This window comes from Gastrolobium bilobum, unplaced genomic scaffold (genome assembly GCF_033153095.1).
Source record: "Gastrolobium bilobum isolate Gb01-03AN ecotype WA unplaced genomic scaffold, APGP_CSIRO_Gbil_v1 utg367, whole genome shotgun sequence".
Lineage (NCBI taxonomy): Eukaryota > Viridiplantae > Streptophyta > Magnoliopsida > Fabales > Fabaceae > Gastrolobium > Gastrolobium bilobum.
In genome coordinates this window covers 18,979-45,496 of record NW_026897510.1, presented here as the reverse complement: position 1 = coordinate 45,496, position 26,518 = coordinate 18,979, and the positions used below count along the sequence as shown (strand labels likewise).

Here is a 26,518-nt window from a genome sequence, read left to right as displayed (position 1 = left end):
CAACCATTGATCATAATGGCAAGAAAACCCACAATCAAGTATCATATTCTTGCAATTTTCAAAGTGTAGTCATATAACTATCTAAGCTCATTTTCACCAATTGTATGTCATTCCTAGCATTTTTCATAATATACACTAAGTCTCAATCCTCCTAGACCATAGTCAATTTACTCACATTTTTATATAATCCTAAAACACTATTCATCAAAACCTAAATCATGTAAAACTCAAGAAATTGGTGTGAAAGAGAGTGGAAAACTCACCACAATGGATCACACAACAAGGAATGGTTGTTCCTCAAGCTTCCATGAAGGTAGAAACCAACAAATCCCTCAATTTCTCACATGGGTCGAATTTTTGGAGGTTAAAATCTCACTCCACAAAGACTCCCACTCAAAACCAAGCTTTGATTGTGAAAGGGGAAAATGTTTGGAGTGGTTTAGACTTTGGAATAGATGAATTTGGCTAAGGTTTGGAGTTTTCCCTTTCTTCTTCTTCTTCTTCTTCTTCTCCTCCTCCTTCTTCTTCTTCCTTCCTTTCTTTCTCTCTTCTGGCGCACTTCTTCTTCTCTCCTCCTCCTCCTCCTCCTCCTTGGGGAAGGAATTTGGGTTCTTTTTTAATTTATCTATTTAACTTCATTAATTACCAAACTTTACCCAAATGTCTGAAATATTTTTCTAGAAATATTACCACTTTCATTTTTATATTTTGGGGTACTTTTTCCGGCACTCATTTATACCCCTTAATTTTCACTGAGTACACTTTTTACCTCAAAAGTGACCCCAATTTACTTAATTAGGTCATATACGTAATTTTACTCACTATTACATGCTTAATTATTCAATCACATTTAATTTACTAATTAATTAGGTTAGGGCTATTATATGGCATAACCACGATACTCATCTACTATAGTACCAGGACATTTACTGACTTGATCGTTAAAGTGTATTGCAAGTATCTCTTCTAATCTCCCCAAACAACTTCAAAATATTAGTTCCAGCCTCAACTATTCCGGGTAACTAATTTCTTGTCACTTAAACCAATCATTCCCGGTAGCTATTCATTTATTTTTACTATCGGGCATTGTTCTTTTGTGAGTAATGATAGAGTACAAGTTTGCATTTGCTTAACTAGTTGTTTGATCACCACTAGACTCTAATGTTTTTATCATCTTTTTTATACGTTACGCCTTTCATTACAAGATACCTGTACGTTAGTTTTGTAGGAATTTCAATACCAAGGAACTAAATGCTGTTACGCAGCCCCAGCAGCCACCAATCTGGATCCACGGAGATGGAAGATTTGAAAATCAAAACAATGTTATATGAATATGTTCACTAGAACACATAACAGGAAGTCAGATCATGAAAATGAGATGACATTTGTTGGTAGCGTAGAAGATGAATTCCTATATCTTTACGTAATATATATTTGTTTGTGTCTGAGTTTTAATTATCATCAAAATTAAACTAAAAAAATTAATGAGGTTATGAAAAAGGAAAATAAAATAGAATTAGATGAAGTCGCTTTGTAATTATATAAGGGTTTGTTTTTTTTAAAGTTACTTTAGATAATTTTATCTAATGTTCATCGAAATGACGTCGTTTTGGAACGGAAATCATGGTGTTTTTGTAATTTTAATTTATTTCAGGGTTATAATAATCTTTATCATTCTAATTTTTAAATTTTTCAACTCCAAAACGGCGTCGTTTCGATGAACATTAGATAAAGTTGTCTAAAGTAACATCAGAAACTTTTTTCCCATAATATAAATATAAAAAAGTAGAGAAGTAACATTATAAAAAGGGTCCGAATGCCCCCGAATTATTTTGATAATATATACCATAAATCATGGAATAACAAATTAAATGTTATAAACACCGACATTATTATACACCTACTTTTTTGTTCTACCCATGCTATATTTAGCAAACAAAAATAATTGGAGAAAAGTTTGCGTGGCCCTGGATAACATGATCCTTGCTCCAAAAAGAAAAAAAAAATGGAATATGGGTAGAAATAAATATAAAAATATTATTTTTTTATTATATTTGATAAATAGAGCACCAAATTCGTCTTTGAGCACGTAAACTTTTCTCAAATAATTGCCATTGTGGGAAGGGAAAACAAAATAGCCAATACTGTTAAATGAACCAATCAGGTTCTGCCACATCATCAAACTCGGTTTTATTTAACTCAGTCTTAGACCCACCACCACTCAGCACACCCAATAACCACACACACCTTCCCAATTTCCTGATAAGTTTCTGTTTGTTTCCCAGGAAAATCAGCTCAGAATAAAAAAAAAAAAAAGGCTTCAAGATCACTTTCCGTTGAGTGATTTAGGGATACTCTAAATAGTAATCATGATACTTTGATGTCCACTTTAATCTTCAGCAGAATCCCTTTCCCACTAAACTTTGAAAAAGAAACCGTTTTTTTTTTCCTTTTTTTTTTCTCTGAGCTTACCGAGCTACCCAATGAGATTCTAAATCAAAGGTTTTTCATTTTCGCACAAATATTCAATTTTTATGAAAAATAACGTCACCCCATCCGTTTATATGGGGCAAAAGTGAACGAAATATTACCGACAAAAAAAAAAAGGTGAGAAAAAAGTGATAATTTTTCTCGAGAAAATAGAAAATCTGGGTTTGAAGCAAGTGGCGTTATTAGTAACATGTCTCTGATGCGAAGGAGAAGAGGGTCGGATATCGATAAGGATCAGACTCAGAGTTCGGAACCGAAGGTTCAGGTTAAAGGGGAGAAGATAGAAGAAGAGGAAGAAGATGATAAGAAGAAGAAGGAGAAGGTGACGGTGAAGAAGAGCAAGTGGTCGTGTATCGATAGCTGTTGTTGGTTCGTGGGGTGCATTTGCACGCTGTGGTGGTTTTTGCTGTTTCTGTATAAGGTGATGCCAGCTTCGTTTCCTCAGTATGTGACAGAGGCCATAACCGGGCCCATGCCGGACCCGCCGGGCCTTAAACTCAAGAAGGAGGGGCTCACGGTGAAGCACCCGGTGGTTTTTGTGCCCGGGATCGTCACCGGTGGGCTTGAACTCTGGGAGGGCCATCAATGTGCTGAGGGATTGTTTAGGAAAAGATTGTGGGGTGGTACCTTTGGAGATGTCTACAAAAGGTATCAACAATTTTGCTGGTGTTTGTTCTTATTTATAATAATTTTATGGTGATATTTGGATTTTCTTTTTCTTTTTTCTTTTTGGTTTTGCTTTGGTTTGTGGGTGTGGCTTGTTTTGTTATGCTAAGTTGTTTATGGTATTGGTATGTTTGTGCTTTATTGTGTTGATTATGATGAGCATGGTGATTGGTAATGAGTCTAACGACAAATCGAAACGATGTTAAATATGTAAATTTGATTATGTTTGGTGGGCAAGGTGTTTAGTAAAAATGTCACTCTAATTTCAGATTGTTGGATACTTGGATTTGTCAACTTTGTTTCTATAATTGGTGGAGTCATTGGAATAATGAATTGAAAGGGAACTTATCTTTTATGGTCTTGTTGGTTGATGAGGAGATTGCCTGAGATGGTTAAATTTTGCTTTCTTTTGACTTATTTTATTTATTTATTGTTATTTGAATTAACTTGTCATAAAAAGGTTATTCTCAGAATTTGTCCTTTTAAATAATGTACGGTCAGATCATTTTTTTCCTTGTAAACATTGGACTCTGATCGAGATATTTTCAAGCACTGTGCCTATTCCACTCATTCATTTAGGATGATAAATATTCAATGACCTTATTATAAAGTCCACCTTGGACTTGTTCAAATGTGTTAAATGTTTATTGTGAGTGCTTGATTGGAAGAATTTCAATCGCTTTTCATGTCACTTTATAAGTGGAAGGACTATTCAGCTTGAAAATATTAGGAATGTTTCTGATTGACATTAATTTCATTCCTTCTAACGATTTCTGGAGTATGCATTGACTGAAAGATGAAGCAGCAATCAGTCACCAGTATGGTCAAGCATTGAAATTCTAATGGAATTTCCAGTATTCTTGGAGTGTACCATTGAAAGCATACTGAATTCGATACATAATTCATTCTTATTAAACTAGCAGTAACATGCAGAAGTACAATTGTTGACTGATGTTTTAATTCTTCCGTATGACAATGAATGTTCTTATCTCTATGTTAATTTCATCCACGCCAACATCACCTTTATCCCAAACTAGTTGGGATCTGTAGTTGATGAAATCAAATAAAAGCAAGAACAGATTGAGGGGAAAAGAAATAATAAATGGTAGTTTAATGTACCAAACTTATATAGTTAAGAGAAGATAGCTTTCCAAATGGAAATGGTAATCCTCACTTATGGCGTAGATAAGGCTTAAAGATAGTTTACCATCATTCATGTTTTTTGAAATGTTCTTGCGCCGGTGGGAGTATAGACACTGCTGAATTCTTTGAGATGCCACTTCTTTCTTACCGTGAGTTGTTCTTTTGAACTTGCAACCTTTACCTACGCTTATGATACTTGTAAGTTTTAATCAAATTCCCATAGATGTAGAAATGGTGGAACAAGGATTTATGTCTTGTTTTTTATGGATCTTTTGCAGACCTTCATGCTGGGTGGAGCACATGTCACTGGACAATGAAACAGGATTGGATCCACCTGGCATAAGAATCAGGCCTGTCTCTGGACTTGTAGCTGCTGATTACTTTGCTGCAGGATACTTCGTGTGGGCAGTCCTAATTGCTAACTTGGCGCGCATTGGTTATGAAGAAAAAACTATGTACATGGCTGCATATGATTGGAGAATATCATTTCAGAACACTGAGGTATTCTATAACTGATTTTGCCTGGAGTTGTTAACTTGTTATGCCTCACCCAAAGAAGTTCATTGATTATGCACCTGTAAGAAGAGAAGTAAAAAAAGGATATATATATATATATATATAATTTTAAACAGTTGCTGAATCTGTGTTTTTTTCTCCCATCAATAAATTAATTGATCAGGTGCGGGATCAAACACTAAGTCGGATAAAAAGCAACATAGAACTAATGGTTGCTACTAATGGTGGGAATAAGGCAGTTATTATTCCACATTCAATGGGTGCCTTGTACTTTCTTCATTTTATGAAATGGGTTGAAGCACCAGCTCCAATGGGTGGTGGGGGAGGGCCAGATTGGTGTTCCAAATATATAAAGGCAGTTGTAAACATTGGTGGACCATTTTTAGGTGTTCCCAAGGCTATATCAGGGCTTTTCTCAGCTGAAGCCAGGGATATTGCTGTTGCCAGGTAAATTTACTTAGTGTTCAATTGCTAAGTAACAAGTTGGTGATGACTTACAGAGTTTATCCTGGTTCATCTGTATTATACTCCAGCTAAGAATGTCCATGTCAGTTACTCTATACTACCTGTTTACTCCAATTGTTTAAATCAGCTATGATTTATAATACCCTTTAAGATATCTCTTATCCTCTCTCCTTTAAAAATTTCTTCCTTTTATTACATATTTTGCTAAGTAAACAATCATGTCCAACATTATCTGCGTCTCCTACTACTGATCTGAATTAGAGAGAGCAAATTCTGATTGCATCTGGCACTCATGCTAACTTTTTTTTTTTTCATCCAACTATTGAATATCTTAAATTAAATTTGGTTCTTTCTTGTTATATCAAGGGCAATAGCACCGGGATTTTTAGATAATGATCTGTTCCGCCTTCAAACCTTGCAACATGTGATGAGGATGACACGCACTTGGGACTCAACGATGTCAATGATACCAAGAGGAGGGGACACTATATGGGGTGGTCTTGATTGGTCACCTGAGGAAGGCTATATCCCTAACAAGAAAAAGCAAAGCACTAACAGTACTCAGTTGACAGGCCAAGAGACAAATAAAACAAATGTTGCCAATTATGGAAGAATGATATCATTTGGTAGAGATGTGGCAGAGGCACATTCCTCTGAGATTGAGATGATTGACTTCAGGGTGAGCATATTTTTAACATTGAATCTTGAAATTGCTGTAGTCTTGTATGCTTACTCCTTCTTTTACCTTATCTTTTCAGTTTTCTGAATCCATTATCTTAGTTAATACTTAGTTTTTTGTTAACACTGAACAGGATGCCATTAAGGGTCACAATATTGCAAATACCTCTTGTCGTGATGTGTGGACTGAATACCATGACATGGGAGTTGAGGGAGTAAGAGCTGTTGCCGAGCATAAAGTTTACACAGCTGACTCAATCATAGACCTCTTTCATTTTGTTGCTCCAAAAATGATGGCTCGTGGTAGTGCTCATTTCTCTTATGGAATTGCTGACAATTTGGATGATCCAAAATATGAACACTACAAATATTGGTCAAACCCCTTGGAAACAAAGTGAGAACTTTTGGTTCCTTTACTTTTTTTTATCATGCTTGTCAGGTTATTTGAATAACTATTCTCGCTATACATTTATGAAATAGATGCTTTGGTGGTACTGCTCTAAAATAGTTTAGCTCCTTCAATGTAGCACGTTCATTTTATTACCCAAATTTGTGAGCTTGTATATTGGTTGACATGTCTTAATTACTTATGGCTTTTGTAGTTGAAGCTGTTCCTTTGTGATTAAAAGGTTATAGGATCGAATTTAGGAGACAGTCTCTTTGCAAATATGTTAGGACCGATAAAGCAATACACAAGGATTGCTCTCACTCCTACCCTCTAGTCGGGTTTAACGGAGAGTGGTTTATATATGCTTTTGTAGTTGCCAATTTTCATATATAATATGTAAATAAAGGTTACTACCTTCTTTATAGCGCTTTTCTATTAATAAACTCTGTATGTGCTTGCTAATCTTTTTCCCACGCTCAATTTACACCTTTTGGTACTCTAAAATATCTGCAGATTACCAAATGCTCCTGATATGGAAATCTTCTCTATGTATGGAGTAGGCTTACCAACTGAAAGAGCTTATATTTACAAGTTATCTCCCTATGCTGAGTGCTACATTCCTTTTGAAATTGATAGTACAGCAGATGGTGGTGATGAAGATAGCTGTCTGAAGGGTGGAGTGTACACTGTTGATGGGGATGAGACTGTGCCAGTTCTAAGTTCAGGATTCATGTGTGCTAAAGCTTGGCGTGGGAAGACAAGATTCAACCCTTCTGGGATCCGCACTTACCTTAGAGAATATGATCATTCTCCTCCAGCAAACTTGCTGGAAGGCCGGGGTACACAAAGTGGTGCTCATGTTGACATAATGGGAAATTTTGCATTGATTGAGGATGTTATAAGGGTGGCAGCTGGTGCCAAAGGTGAAGATCTAGGGGGTGATACGGTGTATTCTGATATCCTTAAATGGTCTGAGAAAATCAAGTTACCTCTGTGAATGAAGGCACAATGCACTTACCAGTCCTCCACTTCTCTGAAACCCCCCAAAAGGATATAATAATACAATTTTTGGCAGTGTTATTTCACTGCTACCAAAGCTTTATATGATGCATCCAGAATTTCTGGTTCTGCTGATCAAATTCTGATTCAGTGAAGTGATGAATTATGCAAATTGGTTTAATTAAAAGAGCATGTACTGAAGAGGGGGGCTTGGTTAAGTAAAGCTCAGCTGTTTATGTTGTTGCTGGGGTACAACTTAAAGCATCAAGTTGTGGTTTCATTGTATCATCATATTTTTCCTTAGTACCTTTTCCCCCTGATACAAGTCATTCTTTATTTAATGACTCCATAGTCTGTAACCAGAAAAGCTCTGAGAAAATGGCAACAGGAGTCAACAATATGTATGAATTAACTTATTCTATTTTAAATTAAAACTTATAATCCAAGGAGATTGGCTTTTGACTGAATTCTTTCTATTATAAAATAGTATATTTCAAACATGGAAAAAAAATGTGTCATATTAAATGACATATTTTACATTTTTTCACTCTTACAAAGAGGTGGGATTCACATCTTTAATTTTTTTTTTCCACTTTCTCTTTCATGATTTATTTCTTTCTCTACCTTAAAATGATACAATTTTGTGTTATTTAAAATAATACACACTTCTCCCTTCAGACATATACTGTATTACTCAAATTTTGGTAAGTTGAAGTGTCATAAATTTGTCAAAATGGATAAGTTTATTAAAAAAGAAAGTGGTTAATGATTTATCTGGTATTGTACTGATAATAATTATATGATTAAGTTTTGTTTGTGGTATTTTAAAGTGATTAAATTTAAGACATAAGTTTTATTTAAATTCTTATTGATTATTTAAGTAATGGTCATATTTTATTACTACGAACAGAGGCGGACGCAAGTAGGAGACTTGCCCCCCCTTAAATTTTGATATGAAAATATCAAAATACCCTTGGCTTAAATTTTTTATTCCTTCTATCTCTCACTTTCTTATCACACATCTATCTCATTCTTTTCTAATTTAAGTGATCCGACACTTTGTTCTTTTCTTCTCTCTTTTTCTTTCTAATCTTTTCTAATTCCTAATCCCACTTACGCACATATCAAACTACAACATACACCTACATATAGACTTCACCTACCGACTTTTTCTTCTATATAATATAATATTCTAAACTTTTGCTACTTGGACTTTTCTTTCCTTTGCTGCAAGTCTACAACTTTCTACATCTTTCTTCAAGGACATGTTTTGTTTCATCTTTGCCAACTCGTCTTCTTTTTCATTTGTTTATTATTATTTGTTGGCAACCCATCTTGAGTGGCGTAGATTCTTCTAGTAAATGGCAAGTCTTTTATTTATCAAATCTTGTAGATTCTTCTTGAACGGCGGTGGTAGCTTCTTGGTTTCTTCTTTGATCTTCCACGCCTCATAGCTTCAGGAATTTTCTATTTTAGCAACTCTTGATTCTTCTATGATTTTCTAGATTGGTGGTAGATGTTGCAAAATCAAATTTGATTTCTAACAGAAACATAGTTTGAGCTTGTTATAATAATTATATTGTTTCGCAGAGATTCTTTCCTTCAGAGTTTGGAAATGATGTGGACAGGACTCATGCTGTGCATCCAGCAAAGAGTGCATTTCAGGTGAAGGCTAACATTCGCAGAGCCATTGAAGCTGAAGGAATTTCCCATACCTTTGTGTCGGCCAATTTATTTGCTGTTTATTTATCAAATATTTTATTTGATTCTTGTAGATTTATAGTCTTTTATTTATCAAATCTTGTAGATTCTTCTTGAACGGCGGTGATAGCTTTCTGGTTTCTTCTTTGATCTTCCACGCCTCATAGCTTCAGGAATTTTCTATTTTAGCAACTCTTGATTCTTCTATGATTTTCTAGATTGGTGGTAGATGTTGCAAAATCAAATTTGATTTCTAACAGAAACATAGTTTGAGCTTGTTATAATAATTATATTGTTTCGCAGAGATTCTTTCCTTCAGAGTTTGGAAATGATGTGGACAGGACTCATGCTGTGGATCCAGTAAAGAGTGCATTTCAGGTGAAGGCCAACATTCGCAGAGCCATTGAAGCTGAAGGAATTTCCCATACCTTTGTGTCGACCTATAACAGCCCCAAACCCTGTAGCATGATATTGTCCGCTTTGCCCTCGGGCTCACGGTTTTGTTTCTTGGGGCACCCCACAAAAGGCCTCACACTAGAAGAGGTATCCACACCCTTATAAGGCATGCTTCGTTCCCCTCTCCAACCGATGTGGGACATTACATCCTCCCCCACTGGGAATACAGCGTCCCCGCTGTACACACCGGTCCAGGGCCAGGCTCTGATACCAAATATAACAGCCCCAAACCCTGTAGCATGATATTGTCCGCTTTGCTCTCGGGCTCACGGTTTTGTTTCTTGGGGCACCCCACAAAAGGCCTCACACTAGAAGAGGTATCCACACCCTTATAAGGCATGCTTCGTTCCCCTCTCCAACTGATGTGGGACATTACACGACCAATTTATTTGCTGTTTATTTCATTCCTCCTTTGTCACAGCCTGGAGTCAAATCTCAACCTAAAGATAAAGTAGTTATTCTTGGCGATGGAAACCGCAAAGGTTAGATCCCATTTTTTTGCATTTCAGGTGCGGAAGTGCCCACCCTTCATCAAATTCCTAGATCCGCCACTGACTATGAATACGGATTAAAGGAAACATTTGAGTGAATGGATTTTTTTTCTTTCAGACCCATTGCTCGCATTTCCCTCATATATATTAAATATGTTAGAATACTAATAACAAAATCATATGGCGTTCATTCACTAAACTTAGTTAAAAGTCATCAACTCTGTATCGTTGTGAGTTACCTTTCAAAATATATATCTACATTAAAGAAAGGTATGTGCTGGTTGATCTATGCCATTCTCTATTCTTGTAAGATGATACACACTAGCTAACGGTCCAAAAGGTGTAGTCGATGGACAACAAGTGAATATTTTTGTACTATCCCTTGTTGGTCCCGAGGGGCGGAGGAGGTTAAGTTAGCCGAAAGATGATTATCAGTTTAAGGACGCAATGTGCCCCTTGGTAAGAAATTTTCTTCCATGAACTATTTGGGTCAATGGATTGGTTCGATCCAAAACTTGAGATAATGGATGTAATCCAAAAAAAAATTCATAAGTGGTTGTTACCTCTCAAAATATATATCTACATTAAGGGCCTGTTTGGTGTGATGTATAAGGCCTGATAGTATAAGCTTATACTATACGTTATGACATTTTCAGTTGTTTGGTGTGACCATCGTATAGTATAAGTTTATATAACATGATCCCTTAATACATCAAAATGATGTATAACTTAATCAAGCATAGGAGTGGTGGATTAGGCCTGATAAGGGATTGATGTATTAATATTGCTTACAAGTATAATTTTCAAGAACTAATATATCATTTCAATATTTATATATGAAAATAATTTTTTTAATATATTAATTTTTAAAATATTGGAGGATATTATCTTATACAATACCATACCAAACGCTGGATAGTATTAAAATTTAATTAGGTCTTATACTATCAGGTCTTATCCTATACTATGCACCAAACATGCACTAAGGAAAGGTATTTTCGATTCGGACGTAAGAATAAGAAATATTTTTTTTCATTTCTATTGTTGATTTTTATGAATCTGATGAGTATATCTTAATCAGAGAGAATTTTTTGACTCTAGTGTAAGAATAAAAAATCTCACTTCTCATCTCGATTATTGATTTCTGTTCATCTGATGATAACATTTATTTGAAATTAATAATTAATTAATGAGTATAATTCAATAAATTACAATTACTAAATTGACGAAAATTAATGGATGAGATGAAAAGTAAAACTTATTAATCTTACTCTGTGGAGTAAAAAGATTTGGCCTCATGTGTGTGTGTATGGAGAGATATTTTGACTCTAGTATAAGACAAAATTTTTTTACTTCACATCTTAACCATTGATTTCTCTACATTTAAAGATTGTAGTTTATTGAGTTATATCAATTAATTAATTATTAATTTTAAATAAATGACAACCATTAGATGGATATAAATCAACGGTTGAGATAGGGAGTAAGACTTCTAAGTCTTATAGTGGAGCGGAAAGATCGGAGGGACCTTTTGACTCTAGTGTAAGATTTAAAATTATTATTCTTCATCTTAACCGTTGATTTCTGTCTATTTAACTGTTATAGTTTATTGATTTATACCAATTAATTAATTATTAATTTTAAATAAATGAAAATCATTAGATAAATAAAATTAACTACTAAGGTAGGGAGCAAGACTTTTAAGTCTTATAGTGGAGTTCAAAAAGAAAAAAAAAGACCAAAGACAAAAATAAAATAAAAAATAAGATAAAAATAAGACAAAAAAAATAATAGAAGAAAAATAAACTAGTGTTATAAGTTTCTAACTTATTTTTATTTTATTTTTTATTCTTAGTTTATTTTCTTCTTTTCAATTAATATATTTTTGTAATTTTTTTCACTTTTAATCTTTTCTATCACTATCGAAAGAAATAGAAAAATAATAATGCCTATCACTGTCGAAAGAAATAGAACAAAATAAGGCAAAAAATAAGATAAACAAGAAATAAAAAATAAATTAATTTGTAATTTTTTAACGTATCTGGTATAAGATAAACAAGAAATAAAAAATAAATTAATTTGTAATTTTTTAACGTATCTGGTCTTTTTATTTTATTTTATTTTTGTCGTCAATCTATTTTCTTTTGATTTAAACTATTTTTAAAAATTTTTAAATTTTCTGTTATTATTGTAAATTTCTAACATATTTATTTAGTCTTATTTATTTTTTTAATTTGAACACGCTTTGCTTTTTTTTTTTCTATTTTTATTTTTTCTTACTTGTAATCTTTTATGTAAGTGTTGTAAGTTTCTAATATATTTGATTTTATTTTTTATTTTATTTTTTCTTAGTTTATTTTTTTTATCTTAAGAAGGATTAAAATATGGGGAAGGATATTGTGACAACCAAGTTGTGTTACTACCAAGTGACTACCAATCAATCTCACCATTAGATTGATTATGTTGATCCAACGGTTATATTTATTTCTATCTTTGTATGGTCATGATTTCCCATATTGAAAGTGAAAGCATTAAATATGAGAAATCATAACCATACAAAGGTAAAAATAAATATAAAGTATAAAATTTGGAAAATCATGACCATACAAAGATGGAAATAAATATAACCGTTTTGATCCATATAATCGATCTAACGATAAGATTGATTGGTAGTCACTTGGTAGTAACACAATTTGGTTGTCACAATATCCTTCCTCTTAAAATATACAAATTAGTTAAGTTTACAAGATGTTAAGGATGTGTTTAGATAAAAAAAATCCTTAAAATCATAGTGGTAAATGATTAGAAAAACATAAATGGTAAGTGGATCAAAATAAAACTATAAGGAATTTTTTAAACTTTTTTCAAATTGTAATCGTTAATTTACTTTTATTTATTTATTTATTTTTATTAGCAATGTGAAACGATGTAAATGATTTCAGCATAGATAATTAAGATAAATTTACAAAAGAGTCATTGAATTTAAGAAATTAAGAAATTATTGATCTTAGAAAATTAATGTTGAGATAAAAGAGGGAGCAGAATGTAATTTGACTCTAATAAATTAAAATAAATTTACAAAAAGAGTCATTAAATTTAAGAAATTATTGATTTTGGAAAATTAATGTTGAGATAAAACAGGGAGTAAAATTTAACTTGATTCCTAATAAAATATTATATTTTTAAAGGGAGAGGTTGTAGTTATAACCTTTTTTTTTATACCTTCTTACAACCATATATCATAACCGTTGATTTTCGCGTTATGATTTTCACAAATTAAACTCATTAATTAATTATTAATTCATAATAAATGACAACCGTTGATTGGATGAAATCAACGGTTAAGATATATGGTTGTAAAAGGTTGTAAAAAAAAAAGGTTGTAACTATAACCTTCCTTGTTTTTTAAAAGAAAAAGTTCACTAATGTCCTTGTGATTTGCTTCAGAATCACCTATGCTCCTGTGATTTTTTATCACATATGCTCCTGTGATTTGTAAAAGGGTATATTTTTTATCACATATGTCCGTGATTTTTATTTTTTACAAAACACAATGACATATGTGATAAAAAAAAACCACAAAAATTGGTGAACTCTTTTCTTTTTAAAATAATGATTAGGAAATAGAAATATCTTCGAAAGGTCGTACGATGGAATCGAGTACACTGAATCACTCTCGTTCTCGTTCTCGCTCTTTCTTTCTCTTCGCCTTCGAAAAACGAAACCGGTGTGTGATACTGATTGTGGATCACGGAACCCCCTTACGCTTCTCTCTCCGTCGCTGCGATTGGTGGCTCCGTCGTTTGCATTATTCCAAACCCTAACATCTGACAGCTTCGCATTTTCAAATTCAATCAAATTCTGTTCTGATCAAGCTCCCACAGGTACCCCTTTCTCTCTCTTCAATTCCGTGGAACCAGAACAAACAAATAGGAATTTTTTTTATTTTATCTATTTAATTTGGAAAATTAGGCTATGGTATGGTAGGATCACTTATTCATTTTATTGGTATGCATGCATGGTTGCAAATCGGCTTGCTGAGTGAACAACAAATTTCAAAAATTTATGTGCTTTCCAACGGATTATTAATCGGTTGGGATATCTGCGTTTGTTCATCAATGCAAAGGTTGGATATTTAGTTGAAGAATGAGAGGAACAGAAAATTAAGCTAAAAGGAAAAGTGAGAATCCCCAGAGCAAAGCTCTCTAGCAGAAATAGGCCATTATTTCGAAAAAGTAAGTGATAACAATAGAAATTTATCCTTAAAGGGTGTGTTTCGTAGGGGAGTTTTATTTTGTTGCCCGGGAAAGTTCACATGGGATTCAAAGGAAACCATGTCTGGTAGGGGTTTCAAAAAATTTGCCTAGGGTTCTAATTTGCGTGAGAATGTGATATTGTGTGTAAAATTTTATTTAGATTACCACCCAGACGGTGGTATTTTGAGTTACCTGGGAAACAAAAAATTGGGGAGCGAAAATTTGGACACAAATATCCCGGAAATAACGTGCCAAAATTTGATAGGCAAGGCTTACTTTGGTAATTTCAACCCATTTTCCCAACCATATTTTACCTTCAACCAAACTTAGACTCAGTAAACTTATAATATTTCGGCCTATCAAACAATTTTTTTTAACTTTCCCAGAAAACTTACTTTCCCACCATATTCCCAATAATTGTGATTCCTTGGTAAAAAAAATTTTCTGCTCTACCAAACGCCCCCTAAAAGTTGTATCATTTCTCTGCCACCATAAGGTTTGAAATCAACTATTGGCGGTGTTTGAAATTTCAAGATCATCTTGTGGTGGGGTTATATTGAGGGCATTTAGTTCCAATTTCCAAACTTTGCTTTAGGCCTTGGAATGGAGGAATGATTTGTGGGTTTGGGTTTTAAAGATTGGTTTTTGCTTGGACAAGTTTGAGTTGTAACAAATTAAAAGGGGTTTGGAATGTGAGGAATAAAATGGTGTATATCCAATGTGGCTGGGAGCCTGGGACTTTAGATAATTTCGATTAATATAAATATGGTTTTTTTTTTGCTGGTGAAAGCCAAGTCAGAAAAAAGTTGTGGGGATATAGATTCTATTGCTTATGAAGATGGGACAGAATTTAATGTTGCAGTTTGGAGAATGAGGGCTGAACAGTAAGTCTGAGGAAGAGGACAAGAAGATACTGAAAAGTGGGGAGAGAAGAAACTTGATTTTTCAATCGTTAATAAGAAAAATGCCTTCAGAATTCTTAAATTCCCGTGAATTATGGATTAAAATGTTAACTGTTTTAGACTCTTGAATGTAAATGTACTTGGCACTGGTCTGTGTTAAATATGTATTGCATATAAATTGCTATATAGCTCTTGGCCATATATAACTAGATATAGGGTCAATTTTTAGTTTATTATATGGGAAATGTGTGTGTCATTTTAAAAGATGTAAAGTTGTGTCATTTTAAGAGAGAGAAAGAGATAGATAAAAGAGGAGAGAGAGTTGACAAAAAAAATAAAGGTGTGGGTCCCACCTCTTTGTGAGAGTGAAATGATATAAATTATGTTATTTAAAAGGATAAACACTTTTTCCTTATTATATTGTTCCTTATTATATTGCATATAAATTGCTATATAGCTCTTGGCCATATATAACTAGATATAGGGTCAATTTTAGTGTATTATATGGGAAAAGTGTGTGTCATTTTAAAGGATGTAAAGTTGTGTCATTTTAAGAGAAAGAAAGAGATAGATAAAAGAGGAGAGATAGTTGACAAAAAAAATAAAGGTGTGGGTCCCACCTCTTTGTGAGAGTGAAATGATATAAATTGTGTTATTTAAAAGGATAAACACTTTTTCCTTATTATATTGTTGCTTGAATTTTGGCTGTGGACAGATAACAGAATCATTTGCGGCTATTTCTTCTTTTTTTCTCTTTTAAATGTTAATTAAAGTCTTTGGAGATTATATATATATATATTTACCCTGTCTTTGCGATCTTTAATAGAATGTACTCTTGTAAATTGACTTTCTAAGTATTCTAGATTAGTGAGACAGGGGCTGTGGGTAACGATGAATTTGCAACAAGTTGGGCTGCCCAAATCATCTAATGGATATGGCCGTTGGAAATCTGAAAAAGAAGGGGCAACTAAGTCTGATAATAAGGTCCTCTCTGGAAAATCAAATGCCAGCAGATTAACAACTACAGGTGAATTTCTGGCCTGAGTTATTTATTATTTTCTATTTTACTTACCACTTTACTGATATATATTATTATAGGTGCACCGACTAGAACTAAAGGTGATAGTTATGAGAGTTCTTCATGTGATCGACTGGTATATGTAACAACATGTCTTATTGGGCACCAGGTGGAAGTCCAGGTGAAAAATGGATGCATATACTCTGGGATATTTCATGCTACAAATACTGACAAAGATTTTGGTATGTTCTGTTATGTTTGTGTTATTGATTTTGATGATATTGAAGACAATAATACTATTCTATTCTTGAATAGCTGAATAGATTCCTGCTTCTTGTTTTCATCATTATTTCTACAGATCATAGAGAAATTGACATTTTTAACTGCTTATATGATCATTACTGTTCTTTTAGGAATCATTTTAAAAATGGCTTGCTTGACAAAGGATGGATCTTTGCAAGGGCAGAGTTCGGGTGTAGAATTTGTCAGCAAAGCTCCTTCTAAGACTTTAATTATACCTGCTAAAGAACTTGTACAAGTCATAGCGAAGGTTTGCTACTTTTCATGTATTTGCAGAGTACTGGGAAAATTATATTAGTAAATTCAGTTCAGGTCTTACTATGTTATGGACTCTTTTTTTTCTTTTTTTTCTTTTTAATTAGGATGCTGTATAGTAATGAATGGTGTTGGAAAAGTTTTAGTCCAGGATTAGGTGAAGTTGCTTCGAACACACTTTCGATTTATTTGTTAATGATATTTTTAATGTGTCATTTTCTCAGGATATTGCTGTTTCTAGAGATGACCTACCTAGCGAATCTCACTATGTAATGCATCAGGAGATCATGGTTGATTCAGTGATATCTCAATCTCGTCATGTTGAGACAGGGAGAGAATTACAACCATGGATACCTGATCAAGATGGTCCAGAATGCCCTGAACTGGAAAATATCTTTGATGACCCTTGGAATAGGTTGTTTTATATTTCTCTTATTATCCCTTTTAAAAAAATTTCTTTTATGAACAATAGAATTGTTTTCACTGGACCCCACACACAGCAAGAGCTTTATAGCACTAGGCGACCTTTTTTGTAGATTTGTTTCTTTTATTGAAGCCTTGACACCCAGATGCATGCTTATCAGTCCCATTTGTTATTTTTTAAGCCTCGAAGTTGGCTGTGAAACTATAGTATGAAGCTGTTTTATTTTTTTTATTTTTCTGTTTATGTTTAAGAATAATATAATAAAAAAAATAAAAAGTGTCTTCACCTAACAATTTAAGCTTTTGCATTGAAATGATTCTTCACATGATATCAAAACCTCTGCAACCAAGTGGTCTAAAGTTCGATTCCTTCTTCCCCCTTTCTTCTATTAAAAATAAATTAAATCCCAGCATAAGGTAAACCAAAAAAAATTAGCGTGGGCATTATTCACGTTTCAAAGCAAAAAATAAAAATAAAATAAGAATTCTCATGTACGGGGGGGCGTATTAAGGAATAATATAATATTAAATAACAAAAAGTGCCTTCAAACAAGTTATGCTTTTGTTTGGGTTGAAATGGTTAATTACATTTTACAACAGGAAGTTTATTAAGAATAGGATATAGGATGCAAATGATATATGTCTCAGTGGCATCTTTCTCCTCCATTTTCAAATTATAAACATGACATATTGGGTATATTGGAAAAATTGAAACTGGAAATTTACATTTTCACATTGGTCATATTGGGTATATTGGCATATGTCTCATTACATTTTCACATTGGTCATAGTGGAGTAGAATCACCTTTGGGCACTGATTCTGTAACATGATTTCTATATTCTTGAATAATCTTCATTTACTTTGTAATCACATGTTTCTTGTTCATCTCCTTAACTTTTTGCAACCAGATTTTTTGTTAGGGATGGTTAATTTGCTATTATTCTATAAACTTTTTGCTTGAGACCTTTTTTGTAGTAAAGCTTTTCTTGAGGAATGACTTGCAGTAAAACATGACTGATTTCTCTTAGAGGGCACAGTTATGATAATAGACTTATGAATTACTGGACTAGTATTATAGCTTGGATGAGATTTTGTTGAAATGCCTTGTCGGATGTTCCTGTAACAAATGAAGGAAAATTAATAAATAATTATTTTTAATGACGATGAAAAATCTTCGAAGGAGTTTAAGAATTCCTTTGTGTATACATGTTTCATTGGTACTCTATTTGTTCAGGTTTTACTTCTCCTATTTACTTTGGTGGCTTAACCAACTCATTTGGGTCATGTGTAGTTGAATTATTCCCCTTTGAAGTCTTCTAAGACATTATTATTACTTGTCAAGTGAAAAAAAAAAAAAAAAGATCGGTTGTTTTCTTGCGGTACCTCATTTCTTTTCTCATGGCTGAAGTCTAGGAGCATTATGGGAAGGATGTTGCCATAAAATCTGGTTATGGTTGTGAAAAAGGAAATAGGGTTTTTTAGTATGTCCTTGCTTATCAAGATGAGGCTTAATTGTGACATTGCTACTATCATAATTTATATCCTGGTTTTTGTTATTTGTTTCTTCTTTCTTATTTTAGTCCTTCACTGCTCCTCCGTTTTGTTTTACATTGACTATTATTTTTGTATTTTTCTAGGGGATGGGATCAGTTTGAAACAAATGAAATGTTGTTTGGTGTAAAAAGCACATTCAATGAGGAACTCTATACAACGAAGCTTGAAAAAGGACCTCAGATGAGAGAATTGGAAAAACAAGCTTTAAGAATAGCAAGAGAAATTGAGGGTGAGGAAACCCAAGATCTTCATCTAGCAGAGGTTGGTGTGGCTTCAATGCTTTCTTCTTTTTTTCTTTTCTTTTCCCTTTGTAAATTTCTGTAATTTTTCGTTTATTTGTCTATTTGAATTCCTCAAACTCTGATTTTTCTCAACAGGAAAGAGGCCTTCACCGTGATAACATTGATATTGATGAAGAGACAAGATTCTCTTCAGTGTATAGGGGTAAAGGTGTTGATGACAGTGGTTATGATGAAAATGAGGACAAGGTGCTTGATTCACACAATTCTGAAACGTTTGGTGGTATTTCTGGTTTGGTTACTAAGAGACCGGGTAAAATAAGTGCTGGAAAAGGCAATGATGGAGCTCAAACATGGTCAAATTTCTCCTCTGCGGTATCTCCTCAAATTTCATCACCCCCCCCCCCCCCCCCTCCTTTTTTTTTTCTTTTCCCAGACTTCAAATTATGAGGGAATGAGACACTAATTTGGCAGGCATTTGCTTCTTTATGCCTTTAGTTCACAGTTGTCCATCCACAAGTACTCATTCACTTTATGAGGGACCCTCTTCAGGTGCAACAGAGAACTCATGCAGAATGTTGAGAGAGAAAAGAGAAGCACATGCTGAAAACTGTGTCTCAAATACACTGAACCTTGACATAATAATACATGTTAACATAGAAATGTAGCATGTATTATAGTATTGGTAAAATATCCTTTAGAAAGCTGTACCAAAAAAATAAAATAAAAAAATATCCTTTAGAAACATTAACTAATAAGCAGGCAACATTTGACTAATTTTAGGAGCTGTGATATTTTCACGAATAATTTCTGCTTGAAAGTGTGCTAAACGTTCTGAGTCTTGTTCTGCTTTGGAAATTAGTACAGTTTTTAACATCTAAAAATAGTACAAAATACAAATCAGGTGTCTAAAACAAAGCTTGTATCAAATATTCCTTTTTGTCCAGCTTTTGCTTTCTCCTCCCCCCTCCTTTAAAGTAATTATTTTACTTCCTAATTTCAGCTTAATATTTTTTTGTTACTTTCATGCACAGGATCACTCTCAGTCATATCACTCAAGTACTGGTGTGGATTTATGTCGCTTTGGTTCTAATGATCATGCTAAGCAGTTAGCGTCTGAGCTCCCTGCCCAAAGTTTCTCATTTTTGGATGGGCAAAGCAGGTGTTTGTTGACTTTTGCTTTTTTGCATATAATTACTTGTTTCACTGTAGTTATTGGTATTTCTTCCCCCAAAGGATGGCCTTTCGGGACATAAAAACCTAAATATCAACTTTATAATGAATTTTCAAATCCAACAAACTTACAGGATTCAGGAGAACTTGGTTAATGATCTACATGGAGCCAATGATAATACCACGGAAGAAAATCAGATGGTGAGTTGAATTTTAAGTGTTACAACTCTCATACTCATCATGTCTACATAAATATCCCGCATGAGATTGCTATTATTTGATCCTCCTAAATCTCATTTTTCTTTCTTTCTTTTTCCCCATTAATTGATGCAGCAAGCTGAGGATGTCCAGCTGTTAAAATCTGAGGGTTTGTGAAGTTCTTTCTCAGCTCCCTGTGAATTGATTAGATCTAAAGCATTGTGCCTGAAACTTATGTGGATGAAACTAAATCAATCTCATTTAAGTGATTATTCTATTTATTATAAACAAAGTACTGAAGTATTTTGTCAGTACTTTATAGTACTCTGAATGGAGCTCTTACCTATATTTGAAATTTCATTTTAGTGGTTGATTCTTTCATTGTGTAGTGTATTCCTCTAATTTTAGCAATTTTTTGTGCAGATTTACAATCATCACTTGACTTGAAGAAAGTTGGCTCTGATAAAAGGGGATTATCTCCAAATGTCACCTATACTCCTTCTACTCATTTTTTATCAAAGACTCATGAAAAAACAGGGTCTCATGGGGAGTTGACTGGGGTTTCAGCATCTGGCAAAGTTAATGTGGAAACAAAGTCTGTAAATTCCCGTGGAAAACTAGCTAGTTGTACATCATCTGGTTCTGATTGTGTGGGAGGTGTGGCAGCATCCTCTGGTCCTGGTCTATCACCAAGTTCTTCAGTTGGTTCACTGTCTTCCGAAAAATCAACTCTAAATCCCAATGCGAAGGTGTGAAAGTTCAAGATTGACTTTTTCAAATAGGAAATTGAACTTGCAAATGCTGGTCTCTCTCTCTTTTTTTCTGGTAGACACAAAATATGGTCTTTTATGTGGCATGCCTCAGAGCTTCCCCCATTTTGTTTTTCCTTTGTTGTCAGGAATTCAAGCTCAACCCTAATGCGAAGAGTTTTATTCCATCTCAAACACCTGTTAGACCTCGCTCCCCAGTGTCTGATGGTTCCTTCTATTTCCCAGCTAATGTATCCTCTATATCAAATATGCCAGCCATGCCCATGGGTATTGGAGTAAGTATTTCACGGAAAGATATTCTCAATCTCCAGTGAGGAAAAATTGTATTTTACTATTATAGTAAGTATTTAAATATTTTCACCCGTGTTCTTGTAAAGGGTTTTCTCCTAGTTCATTCTTGTTTAATTATTATGATTAACAGCCAAATTGGCCTAGTCACTCTATAGGAGACTATATAGAATTTTTAGTAAGGTCTAAAAGTTGTACTCAATAATCTGACTTGCTTTTGTTTGCGACCTTGATTACGTTGCAAACGATGTGCAGGTTGGAACTACTTTTTCCGGGCCACAACCTATTATATATAATCCACAGGTTGCACAAATGTCATCCCAATCATATTTTCCTCCAAATGGACCACAGGTGGGATTTCACTTTTAGTTTCTCATTGGTGACTTTTATGTGAATATTGATACTTCAGAAGTACTTAATATTATCAATCTAATTGCAGTATGGACATCTTCTTGGTCATCCTAGGCAAGTTTTGTACATGCCGAATTACCTACCTGTAAGGATTCAACATGTTTTGATCATAATTTTTAGTTTTTTATTTTTTACTCGTTTTTATTTGAGAAATGTTTATGGTTAATTTGCCTTTTCCTTTGCTCTGGTTAGAGACTTCATATGTGTCTGCTTTAATTTTATGTATCACAGCTTTGCTGTCTTTAGCATGATGAGAAAGATTCATGATAAAATCAGCTATCTCAATAACTTAATATATGCTGATGCATCATGGATGTTGGACATTTTTCCTTGTAACAATCATGAAGCAGGACTTTTCTTCATATAGGCATCTGATCTGAATTTGAACACTCTTGGCTACCATTATATACTTCTGGAGCAATTTTTTGTGGTCAATATTTTGGGAACTCAATCTTCCATTTCGGTTTTTAACAGGAGACGCCATATAAGGGACGGGATTATTGACCACTCGATTGACTGCAGTCTTGGCAAGTTCGCTCCTTACCTGAAAAGAATAAACTCAGTGGATGGCCTAAAGAGTTTCAAATGAAGAGGATATCTGCAGCTTATGGGAGGATTTTCATACAAGTTTGATAATTTACAAAGCTGGCTCATTCTAGGATATAAAAGTTAATGATCTTGTATTCACCCATGCATCTTTTGGAATTTTCGAGCTTTTGGTTATGTAGTAGTAACTTAACTCATTCACCTTTTTTTCTCCTTAGTATTATTATGATGCAACATTCACTTTAATTTGTGTCTTCCCTAGTTAAATTACTACCAATTATTTTGACCTATGTCCACAGCTAGTGAAGTTGCTGTCATATCAGTTAGATGATACATGTATATTTCATTTATGCTTTTAGTGATTTAATCGTTTGAGTGTAAACTTGTAGTTAACATATTGGATTTCTTAAGAACTTTGACATCTTTTGACGAGAGCCGAATCATGGTGGCTACCGTGCAAGTGTGAACATATAAGTATCTCAGATGAAAGATATTGGAAGTCACGGAATCACCAAGTAATATCTTCAAGATAATTACAAAATTCCATGTGATTTTTTGGTCCAAGTAAATGAAGACGAGACAGGAAGAACGAAAGTTGACAGTGTCAAATTATGCATCGTGTCAACATGCATTGATTCTTTTTTAACCATCGCAAGTATAAAGAAAAATTCGCATATAAATTATGGGTTTTATTAAACTTATGTTAAAGGAGATAAATTATTTCATGTTATAAAGATAAATTTGTGAGCTTTATCACCTGAAAAAAAAAAGATGATATAGTTATTGAAGAGTGTGTAAGAGAAAAAATTTATTTCATATAGCATGAGAATAGTTTTTCTCATAAATTGTACTCCAAACTTGATTGGGATTAAGCCCCGGATGACACTGGCAATCAATCTTGCTATTGAGTCAGCACATAATCCGTTAGGAGATAGGAGAGAATATTCTCAGTGCTGCTGGATAACAGAATTGGCAGAATGGGTGAAAAGCGTTGCTGCTAGCTTTGGCAATTAAATAGGGGTGTGTGCTTTGTGACAATATGGAGAATCTGGACTAGAAGTTGGGAGGATTAAAGAGCTCCTTCGTTCGCTCTGCAATTTATCTTTTCCTTGTAGTAGTTTCATTTTCCAGTATTTCCTTTGTTAGCAATTCGTTGCTCCTGTTTTGGTGTGTAATTTCACAAGCTTTGTAACATCCTGGGGCTGACCAGGGCGGGGAGTGATCGTCGGTACGAAAGGGCACAGACAACCTGACAGACTTTCAACGGCGGGGCTACATAAATGAATCGAATCAACAATTGAAAGATAGAGATTCCATAGACTGTGCTGGTATGAGATGATACAGTTGAAGATAGCTTATAAGAATTAATTGGTACTACCTATACTAATAAAATGCATCTACTTTTTAGTAGCCCATAACGAAAGAACTCCATAATTAAACGTGTTTGACTTGGAGCAATTTTGGGATGAATGACCTCTTGGAAATTTTTTTCAAGAAATGTGTGAGCGATGATAAAGTACGCTGAAAAGTCTTGTGTTAGTGTGTAGGGATAGTTATTGATTCTTGGAAATAAAAGTGCAAATTTAAGTAGCTGAACTAGTTTCATTCATCCTGCATAACATTAAGTAGCTCATTCAGATCAAAGTCTCGAATTGAGTATGACCCAATTGACTTGATTCTCATCCTCACTATCCATAATAGTGTAGCTCTCTCATCCTTACTCTATCCATAGACAAAGGCTTGCCTCCATTCATCCTATCACAGACACCATCCTCATTGAGGTTAGCATCTTCAGGTAGTTGAGGATCCTTATAACATGACCAACTACCCTGAGACAAAGACAAAACCTTTTTAACAGCTTCAACAACCTCACCACTATAAATACATTCTCTGCCTCGTTTATGGGTCTTGAGCCAGCTCGGGGGTAAAGATTTTGATACATCAATAGCTAATTTATTCGGTGCAACAACTGCACCAAAATCATTATTATCTTTATTCTCTTCCATTGTTCCAGAGTTGGGGAAAGTAGAACCGTGCTTGCCAGAGGGTGTAGGAGGTTGAATACCCTTCCAGAGCCTATCAGGGTGGGATCTCATATGGCCAAACAAGGAGTTTTGGGATGGGAAATTCTTGTTGCAAACATAACCATCGAGTTCCCCATTAGACATCTTGATGCCATCATTATTAGCTTTTTTAGCTTGTGATAGATACCTCCATATTCTGAGTATATTCTAAAATAATTGATACGACGAGTGGATTTGGGCTTTCTATGATAGATGTTGGATTTTGAGTTATGATATTTTTGAATAAATTGAAAAAACTATGACGAAGAATAATTGATATGATAGACATTGGAAAATTATATATAATTGAAAAATTATGATGCTCTTGAGCAACAAAGATAATACTTAAAGAATAAATATTCCAAATATGGTAATTGATACACGATTGAATTTTTCATGATTGTGTGTGATTGTAATAAATTAATGGTGGGGGGATAGCTTTGGGATGATACCTCTTAAAGTGATGAATACAACCTTTAGACTTTATGCCTTCGATATATTTATACGATGTGAACATATATTATCTGTTTTTCTCAAAGTGGTATATGGCATGATATCTGGGATACTAGTAGCAACTTTGGGAAGAAGTGTGCACATGAGGAAGAGATGTTTTTGATAATGGCCAAATTGTTGATATGTGACTGGCAGGATATCTGGGTCACATGATAGATTGACAGGATCTCTGGGTCTACCATGGTTCTCTTCCTACTAAATACACTAAATGAATTTAATAAAGATAATAATTGATTTAATTATATATATATGATGAATATTGAAATTATGTTTGATTCAATTGTTATGTGTTTACAATTTTTATTTGATTATTATATTTGAGTTATATAATTGTGTTTTGATTAGGATTACCAGCTTTGCTGACTTTTGTGTTTGTTTGACTGCAAAGATCCTCTGGGGGAGATTTTTAGTAAATCAAGTTGCAAAGAATCGGGCTAGCAGTGGGCAGTGAGAAAAACGACTCGGGATTTCTAGTTAGTCATAAATATTATGTATAAATATGTAGATTTAGATTTTATTTGAATGTAATAGAGTTAGCGTTGCACTTGTCTCTGCACAGGTGCAACGGTAAAATTTTTCCAAATTAGTTTTAGATTAGCTTCCGCAATATTTCCATTATCATAATTATATAAAATATGAATTTTGACAATTTATTTATTATAAGAATATTTTATAAATTGTTAGAAATTTGGAGGTGTTACAAAATCGTATCAAAGCCCTGGTTCGGCTTGGGGTTTGCTCTTGACACTGACTCAAGGGATCAAAGATCCCAGAGTTACATAAATATTTAAGTATATAAAAATAATTTTTTTAGAAAATTAGATAAAATGATAAATAAATAAAATAATGAGAGTTGGGTAGTAAATTTTTTTTATTATCTTTTAAATGTGCTTTAAGGTTGAAATATTGATCTTGTTAATTAGGTTCTTTAAATTGTTTTTTTAGTAACTCATTTTATCTTAATAAGAGTAATTTGATTTCTTTAAGATTTTTTAGTTGTCCTTGAATTGGTTAAATTTTTTTAGCAAATGAAAGATTATATAGAAATATATATATAAAAGTTATATTGTCTTAAATTCATAAATGCTATGTTATCTTGTTTGTTTGGTTATGCATTACTCTTGGTTGCTTGCTTACTTTCATTCTAAGGGGGCTCAAACTTTTAAGTTTCGAGGACGAAACTTCTTTTAAGGATGGTAGAATGTAATATCCCAGAAAAATAATAGTAATTTATAATAATAATAAACTATAAATTAGTAGTAATATATATATATATATATATATATATATATATATATATATATATTGATGGTGATAGATAACAAATTATAATATAAATTTTACCTTTGATAAAATAATTTTGTGTGATATATGTGTGACATGAGTGCTATTGAAAATTGATTTTGATACTTTGTAATACTCCAGATTGTTAATAATAAAATTATATATATATATATATATATATATATATATATTAGGTGATAAATTTTAATTAATTGAATTATTAATTGATTGATTATTTATGCTTTAATGTTTGATTGGTAAAATTTGATTGGATTAGGATGAGTCAACAAACATAATTTAATTAGATATGATGAGTCAGTATGGAGTCAAT

General features: G+C 33.4%; 2 protein-coding genes across 7 annotated transcripts; both read left to right on the top strand.

The window, feature by feature from the left end:
* The first annotated feature begins 2,297 nt into the window (after positions 1 to 2,297).
* On the top strand, positions 2,298 to 7,793 carry LOC133307509 (phospholipid:diacylglycerol acyltransferase 1-like). 2 transcript variants are annotated; one of them, XM_061508016.1, is made up of 6 exons: positions 2,298 to 3,138; positions 4,578 to 4,800; positions 4,979 to 5,262; positions 5,647 to 5,959; positions 6,093 to 6,352; positions 6,860 to 7,793. In XM_061508016.1, exons 1-6 carry the CDS (start codon positions 2,681 to 2,683, stop codon positions 7,341 to 7,343), a joined length of 2,022 nt encoding a protein of 673 aa, XP_061364000.1. In that variant the 5' UTR covers positions 2,298 to 2,680; the 3' UTR covers positions 7,344 to 7,793. The 2 variants fall into 2 exon arrangements, with proteins under 2 accessions (XP_061364000.1, XP_061363999.1); XM_061508015.1 differs by having other exon boundaries at positions 5,647 to 5,995.
* Positions 7,794 to 13,652: 5,859 nt separating this feature from the next.
* Positions 13,653 to 22,653, top strand: LOC133307511 (polyadenylate-binding protein-interacting protein 3-like). 5 transcript variants are annotated; one of them, XM_061508022.1, is made up of 15 exons: positions 13,653 to 13,877; positions 16,028 to 16,178; positions 16,250 to 16,411; positions 16,583 to 16,719; positions 16,949 to 17,139; positions 18,786 to 18,963; positions 19,080 to 19,316; positions 19,976 to 20,103; positions 20,249 to 20,315; positions 20,448 to 20,481; positions 20,736 to 21,061; positions 21,211 to 21,357; positions 21,626 to 21,721; positions 21,810 to 21,866; positions 22,256 to 22,653. In XM_061508022.1, exons 2-15 carry the CDS (start codon positions 16,043 to 16,045, stop codon positions 22,283 to 22,285), a joined length of 1,926 nt encoding a protein of 641 aa, XP_061364006.1. In that variant the 5' UTR covers positions 13,653 to 13,877; positions 16,028 to 16,042; the 3' UTR covers positions 22,286 to 22,653. The 5 variants fall into 5 exon arrangements, 4 of the variants coding, with proteins under 4 accessions (XP_061364006.1, XP_061364005.1, XP_061364004.1 ...); XM_061508021.1 differs by having other exon boundaries at positions 16,020 to 16,178; XM_061508020.1 differs by having other exon boundaries at positions 16,015 to 16,178.
* Positions 22,654 to 26,518: the final 3,865 nt, after the last annotated feature.